The 7759-nt window shown below is 56.1% G+C and overlaps 1 protein-coding gene across 8 annotated transcripts in view; it reads left to right on the top strand.

The window, feature by feature from the left end:
• Positions 1-4776, top strand: part of CITED1 (Cbp/p300 interacting transactivator with ED-rich tail 1) — a 5426-nt gene extending 650 nt beyond the window's left edge. For 2 of the 8 annotated variants that reach the window (XM_019629570.1, XM_019629569.1), the window contains exons 2-5: positions 130-148; positions 1221-1341; positions 3533-3657; positions 4169-4776. In XM_019629570.1, the coding sequence (XP_019485115.1) occupies positions 1329-1341; positions 3533-3657; positions 4169-4696 (666 nt within the window). In that variant the 5' untranslated portion in view covers positions 130-148; positions 1221-1328 and the 3' untranslated portion in view covers positions 4697-4776. Of the gene's footprint in view, positions 1-6; positions 149-432; positions 799-1220; positions 1342-3532; positions 3658-4168 lie in introns of those variants that run through there. The other 6 variants (XM_019629565.1, XM_019629564.1, XM_019629566.1 and 3 more) reach the window with 5 other exon arrangements.
• The last annotated feature ends 2983 nt before the right edge of the window (positions 4777-7759 follow it).

Raw genomic sequence — 7759 nt, 5'->3', positions numbered from 1 at the left:
CAGGCGCCCCGGGTCGGGTGGCACTGAGCGCGACCGGCTGGCGGCGGCGGTGGCGGCGTGCGTGCCAGGGGCTGGGGGCTCCGCCGCTTCGCCCGCAGCTCACTGGGCTCCACGCTTCCTTCTCTCCAGGGCAGGCGGCTTCACGGAGGTAAGCCGGGCCGCTGGGTAGGGCGCTGGGCTGGATGGAGGGGCCGGGGACTCCCGCCGAGCCGGCGTGGGGAGCGGGCGGCGGGCGGGCGGGTAGAGGGGCTCTGGGGGGACTTGTTTTCTGTTTTTGAAAGCTGCTCTGCTGGGGGTGGAGAGGCCGCCTCCCGCCCGCCAGCGAGCCGGTTGGCTCGCCGGCGCGCCTGCCTGCGGGCCCCCCGGGCCGGGCACCCGCTTCTCCCGGGGAGACGGCAGCACCTTTTCTCCCCGCGCCCGCGCTTTCTCCAGCTTGGCTGCCACCGACTTTGCTAACCGCCCGGACCGCATCTGGACGCTCCGGCTCTGGGGCTGCACAAAGCTCAGGTTTCCTTTGGGGGCTGGAGGCGAGAGGGGCTTTTCCGGCCGAGTTCAGCGGAATTGCGGGCTGGAAGTTAGCGAATTTGGGCAACTTGCCTCTACTACCCAGTGGCCCTCTCCTCTCCCCCGCATGCACGCCCACACACACCCACGCACACACCCCTCTCCCTATAAATGAGCGAGCGCAGCGGAGCCCGGCTGCGCACGGAGTCCCTGCCTTGCCGAGCGCCGGACTTGGAGTCAGAAAGACGTGGCTGCGAATCCCGGCTCTGCCACTTTCTAGCGCTGTGACCTTGGGCAAGTTACCGAACCTCTCCGAGCTTCTTGCACTCTTCCTGCTAGCGGGGTTAGAGCACGGACCACAGGCGGCTGGGCTAAGGGATAGGCTCCGCCTGCGGCCGCGTCCGAAGCTCAGCGGGCGCTCAGTAAGTGTTGGTGAGGCGCTGGAGTGGCCGCGGCCGGTGCTGGAGTGCGCCCCCGCGCGCGGCTGCACCGCGGGGCCCCAAACTCGAGGCGGAGGCCGAGACCCCGCGCCCTCCCCTCCTGTCCACGCGGTCTCTACGATCCGTTCCCGACACGGCACTTGCCGGAACGGACGTTCGGGGCCCTGGTTGCCCGCGCCCACCGTGCAGGGATGCTGCAGGCCGCCCCCAGCTCCGGCGGCTCCTGGGATGCGGCGACCAGGGCAGCCGAGCTGTCCGCAAACAACCAGCCTTTAGTTTTCAGGTGGCGAAACTCACTGGTCTGGTTAGAGCGCTTCCAAGCCAAGCCGCACTACTATTTGGATTTTTGATTTTCTCCTTCTGAGTGAGAAAATAGCAATCGAGATGGAGCCAGCGGGTTGGTGTCATTTTAACTTTTGGTCCCCCAACGGGTCAAAGAGGAGGATCCCCCCACCTGCCTCACTCTCTCTTCTTTCTTATTCCACCCCCACCCCCATCTGGGCGGGATGAGGCTGCGGGACCGCGGGAAGGTCTGAAGCGAAGGGCGGGCAGTGGGACCGGCAAGTGGTGGCCGGGGCCCGCGAGGCCGGAGTGCCCGAGAAGGCACTTGTTGCTCTGGGCTACCCAGCCGCCTCTCGCAGGCGTTTCACAGCGGACTGCTCGCGGCTTGGTAGAGAGGGCTGGGACGTTTCCGCGCTGCCAACTTGTGCCTTGGAACGGGCTGGGTGGCGGAGTAGGGACAGAAAATCGGGGAAGCAGGGGCATGGGTACCGATCGAAAAGCGAGTGTCTCTTGGGACGGATTCAACACTTACTGAGCGCCTACGGAGCACAGACCCAGGCCCGGGTTCAGGACAGGTGTGTGTGCGGGGGGGAGCGGTGATGGAAGGCGAAATATCTAAATGGAACGAGGGTCTCATTTAGGGGAGCTCCCAGCCTGCCGGGGGGAGATATGGTGTGCTGGTCTTCCCCAGGAACGAATATCAGAACAAATACTTTTTTCTGGTTCTGTCTCTTTTGGTATTTTTCCCTCTTCTTTTTCTTATTGTAGTAGCTACTGTCGTTTCTTCTTTTGTACCTGGCGGCGCACAGGCACCAGGCAAGACGGGCAGGGCCGCCCCAGCGTTTTTATTAGGACATGAAAAGTGCTTGATATTGAAGGCGCTGGGTTTTCGAAGACGCTGTGGATTAGACTCCTTGTCTCGTGAACACTGGCTTGAAATCTTCCCGGGCTGCCTCAGAGAAGGGACGGGGCTCCAGTCAGGCAGTGGTGGTGGCAGACCCAGCAACTGACTTATTTTCTAAAGTTTTCTCCCCCTCACTTTTTCTATTTTTCTTGCCTCTCTCTCCAAGTAAATGATGTGAAGATGATAAAGAGAGGTAGTAATAGACCACTTTCTAGAAGTGTCTGAGCAGATTCTTAATGACCACTGGGGGGAGGGAGGTGTCAAGGAGAATTCCAGCCTTGTTGGAAAGATGAGAGATGCTTTTTAAGGTGCTGAAGAGTAAGAGTCTTTGGGCCTAGAGGTGTTTATAAATATGAAATTGGACATCTCTAATTCATGGTGAAGGCTAGAATCTATGAGGCTTTAGAAAAAACAAGCTTGTAGGAAAACAACTAGAAAGTTCTTAGATGAGATTTTTTTTATTTTCTGAATTGGGGGGATTATTTTCACCTCATCTCTGTTCTTTGGCACTTGAGCTAGGGAATTATTTCTTCGGCAGCCGTTTGACTGATTCCAGGTGTGATTAAGTGGACGGGCCAGGCCTGCAGACATAAGAGCGCTAGATCCTGCTCCCAAAACCACTACCACCTGAGGAGAAAGCCCTTGAACCTCTGCCTGTCTCCCTCCAGAGAGAATTGCCCCCACCTGCCTCTACCAGTGAGCGTAGCTGGGCTCAGAACAGGTGTCCCGAAAGCCCAGTGCTGCGGGCCAGTCTTGGAGGGCACTTGAGACCCGGAGGAAATTGCGACATTCCTGGCTATTGTCTGGCTGCCTCAGAGCCCCACCTCAGCCACCTTGATAGCCACCTTGATTGTTCATTCTGCTTTCTCACACCCACACCCGAGGGGGCTTTCTCACACCCACACCCGAGGCAGGGCTTTGGAGCCCTGTGCCATTTGCTTTGAGGACTTATTCCTTCCCGGGGCTGCATCCGCTATCTAGCTTTCTAGGACTGCCTCGCCCTGACTCCTTCCCACCTTCTTCCAGTGCTGATGGAAGCCCCAGCTCTCCACCCAGGATACCAGTGGTCCATTAAGACAGCATGCTACTTAGGGACATTTCTGCCTTCAGAATCAGCAACAGTGCCATCCCCGCCCCAGCCCCACACACTTGGGGCTCTTAAATCACTGGTATTGAGGAAATTCATCGTGTTCCCTCTTGGTGATGGGAGTAGCTGGCTACCTGGGCAGCACCTGGCTGAGCCGAGCACGTCTCCTCCCTCAGGCGCTCTCTGGTCATGGTTCTAACCCTGTCACCATCCTTGCCTTGTAGTTGTGTGGAGTGGCCCTCCTTTGGTCTGTGCTAGTGCTTTTCTTGGTCAGTGATGCCTTTGTGCTCCTAACGTCTTCTCCCTCACATACAGCACAACAGCCCCAGCTGGCAGCATCACCTCCCATCAACTTATCCAACTTCTGCCAAGGCTCTGAAATGCCAACCACCTCGCGACCTGCACTTGATGTCAAGGGTGACACCGCACCTATGAAGGAGGTAACTTGTCAGTTTACACATGGAGACACTGAGGCATGGAAAGATGAGCTGGTGTGGGGCCCCTGTAAATGTGTGGTGTCCCTGAGCAGAGCGGAGACAGCCGGGCTTTCTCTGGGGACAATGAAAAGAGCTTGTGCCTAATTGTGGTCAGATCAAACCCACTCGGGTTGTTGAAAGATGGCAGGGCCGGGAGCAGAGAAGTACAACTGGAACAAGACAGTGCCATAGAAAAGATGAACGTGGGCGGAGAAGATGGACAATGAGATGCCCTTATTAGAATGGTGAGATCGAGGGAGGTAGATGAAAGCAGCAAAGCCACTTGGGCTGGCAGGTGCCCAGCATGAGCACTTGGCTCTGAACTCAGTTCTCAAAGCCATGTAGCAAAAGGATCCTGGGCTGGGAGCCTAACCCTGCAGGGGGCCTTCTTGCTACCTCCCCACCACTCTCCCCAAAGGCAGTGCATGTGCGAGCTTTCTGGGTCTGTGCTATGCTGTGCCTTTCTGTCTTCTAGGATGCCAGTGAAGACATGAGCTCTCTGGCCTACTCTAGCCTGGGGCTGAAAGATCGCAAAGCAGTAGCCATCCTGCACTACCCTGGGGCAGCCTCCAATGGAACCAAGGCCAGTGAGGCTGCCTCTGGCGCCTCGGGATCTGCATCTCCAATAGGCTCTCCTACCACCACCCCTCCCGCCAAACCCCCACCCTTCAATGTGCACCCAGCCCCCCACCTGCTAGCCAGTATGCAGCTGCAGAAACTTAATAGCCAGTATCATGGGATGGCCGGTGCCGCTCAGGCCCAACCCGGGGAGGCAGGGCCCCTGCAAAACTGGAGCCTGGGGGCTCAGGCGGGAGGGGTGGGGTCCCTCTCTCCTTCTGCTGGTGCCCAGAGCCCTGCTATCATTGATTCGGACCCAGTGGACGAGGAGGTGCTGATGTCGCTGGTGGTGGAACTGGGACTGGACCGGGCCAATGAGCTTCCGGAGCTGTGGCTGGGGCAGAATGAGTTCGACTTCACTGCAGACTTTCCATCTGGCTGCTGATGCCAGCTGTCCCTAAAGATGGAGGAATAAAGCCACCAATTCTGTTGTAAATAAAAATAAAAGTTTCAAAGAGATGGACCGACGTGTTCTTCACTGAGGTCTAAAGGGATGTAGTGTGGTCTGATGTCCCTTCAGTAATTCTGAGGCCTGTGGTGGGATTGTGGGTGGATAGCTCTGAGAGAGCTGGATGGGATGGGTGGAGTGGGGAGGGCTGGAGAGGGCTGCTCACTGAATGCCTGCTGCCACCTCCACTGCCACAATGTTATCTCCAGGAGCCCAAGTAGCTCATTGTCACCAGAAATACCATCCTATTCGAGGTTGAATACAGGGGCTGCTTGGCGTTATCCAGACCCTTCCTCCTTGCCACTTTGCCCCTCCAGGTCTAAACAATTGCTCTGACCAGATGGCACATACATCACCAACTCTAAAAGCCCCCCCCCACACACACTCTATCCCCAATCCAAGTGACCCATTAAAGCCACCCCTTGTCCTTTTGCCTCTGAGCAATAGATAGGACCTAAGAAGCATCCTATGGCCTGAAGAGCTCAGGTTTGTCTGGAAAAATACAAAAGCTACAGACTTCCACATTTAAACTGGGACTTGGATGCCTTCTTCATGAAAGCATGAATTAGATAACGGTTTGTACCTTAAAGGGGTTCCTATCTAGAAGGAGAAAGACGGTCACCAACAAATTACAATCAAACACAGTTGCCTATAACACCTGGGGAAGGTGCTATGTGACCCCAGAAAAGGAAGCAGCTCCGTCTGCCTGGGAAGTCAGGGGACAGCTTTCTGGTACTGACCTGGTTCATTTGTTAGTTTTTATATCTCACAAGCAGTCAGTACATGACACAATCTCTTTGTGAGAAGTAGAAACTTCATAAAGTTGAACCCTTGACCTCAACCTTTGTCCTCAATCACGCACAGATGTAGCAACTATGTGTCTGGTGTATCCTTGGTGGCCTTGCTCTGTGCCTTTACAGTAACATATCTCCCCATGGAAACAATAGGGTTTTAAAATAAGACTAGCATCAGCCAAGGAAAGAATGAGTAAGGGGGAAAGCTGTTACAAAGGCTCAGGTTCACGAAAGGGGCTGTGGTGGCTAAAAAGCAGAAATTTTCTTCTAGGCCAGCTGAGGAGCACGCCTACATCCTTAGTACCAGCAGCCCTGTAGCTTGGGGAGAACGTCTGGAAGTTTGTAGGGAAGCAAATAATTACGCAACTTTGATTTTTTAAAAAGATTTTTATTGGGGAATTGGGGGGATGGGAACAGTGCTGGGGAATTGGGGGAAGGGGAACAGACAAGTTGCGTCGTTTTTGTTCTTCAGTCTAGTTGTGGAGGACGTTGCTTCACTGGCCCAAGTTGGCACCATCATTGCGCTCTTCCCGGACGAGGCAGATCAGTCGCCGGCTTCTGGACGGCCGCTCACTGCGGCTGCTGGCCGCTCACGCTGGCTGCTGGCTACACAAGGTAGCCCATGGCAACCCACTGCCACAGGGACTGCAGCCCACGCCATCGCCGGCGACTCACAGCAGCCCAGCTCCAGGTCGAGCTGTTGTTCAGCATCTTAGCTGTGGAGGGCAGTGTCACTGGCCCTCATATGTGGGATCCGAACCGGGGCCCTCTGGCGTCCCAAGCCAGTTCTTAATCATCGTGCGCCACTTGGCCAGCCCGCAACTTTGATTTTTAAGATGATTCCACTGAAGGCAGAAAACAGGGAAATACGGAGTTCTGAGGGGTTGGTGAGGCAGGGGTAGAAAAATGAAAGAATGGACGCCTGGGAGAAGGTGGGGAGAACAGGACGGGCCGCAGGGCCTAGGGGTCTGTGTGTAGAGAAGGGAAGGGAGGGAAGCTGTGTTCCGCAGGTGGGTTTCAGAATCTGGCCAGTCTTGTGACACAGGGCAGGGGTGGGCTCAGGAGTGGAGTCTAAAGCAGAATGGCAGGATGTGGGAGGAGACTAGACCCTAAAGGATCTCTCCCCTGCTGGGGTCTTCCCAAAACATGACTCTGGCCAAACAAAACAGTTCAGCAGGCTGGATTGCTTGCCACCTCTGACTTCTGTGAGCTCTGGGGCCCCCAAGGGGCCAACAGCCCTTGGGGTGGGGCCTGTGCCTCTGAGGGGGAGAGGCTGCCTTGGAGTCATGAAGGTGACAGGGGTGCAGCTGGGAAGCAGGTGGTGGCGGGGAATGGCCTAGCTATCCCCAGAGAAGGTGCTTCTGAATGAGGAGGCAAAACAGGAAATTACGCATGGTCAACCTGCCTCCTGGTGCCCGGGGCCAGAAGTGTGGCCAACTGAGCAGGCTCTTCTCCAGAGGACTTGGAGGCACAGGGAGGCAGGGTGCAGCCTCCAGGGAGAGTCCGGGCTGTTCTCAGGTGACGAGGGAGCGTGTAGGGCAGTAATTGTTTATTGCTGGAGAAGCAGCCAGAGGATGGGAATGTTACAGGACATCATGGGGGAAAGGCAGAAAAGCCTCCACCCCTGCCCCACCATTTCATGTTCAGGCCTCTCGTAACACAACCAGACATGCTCAGTAGGTTACCAGAAGATTCCTGAAGCCAACTCTAAGTCATGCCCTGGGGCCTAGGAACTGAGGTTCCTGGATGCACACAAGTAAGGAACACCGCCTGCCCTCAAGGAGCTTGTAAACTGGGAACAGATATTACAGAGATGTGTGACCAAGGACACCTCCTAGAGTCCAGGAATGGTGCTGCTCCCGAGGTACAAATTAGGGGGACCCAGTGTCTGCTCTCAAGAAACTCAGTCCAGTGGTGGAGACAGCCATAGTCCTGAAAGATGGAACACACATAACAAGATAAAATCAGGCCATGGTGTAAAGCGTAACCGAGTGTTAGAAAACCTATGGCTTGGGCCGGCCGAGTGGTGCGTTAGTTGAGAGCTGGCTTGGGATGCCAGAGGGCCCCGGTTCGGATCCCACATATGAGGGTCAGCGACACTGCCCTCCACAGCTAAGATGCTGAACAACAGCTCAACCTGGAGCTGGGCTGCTATGAGTCTCCGGCGACGGCGTGGGCTGCAGCCCCTGTTGCAGTGGGTTGCCAT

Source organism: Hipposideros armiger, unplaced genomic scaffold, assembly GCF_001890085.2.
Source record: "Hipposideros armiger isolate ML-2016 unplaced genomic scaffold, ASM189008v1 scaffold_861, whole genome shotgun sequence".
NCBI classification, from domain to species: Eukaryota; Metazoa; Chordata; class Mammalia; order Chiroptera; family Hipposideridae; genus Hipposideros; species Hipposideros armiger.
Note: the sequence above shows the minus strand (reverse complement) of the source record. Positions and strands in the feature narration are given on the sequence as shown.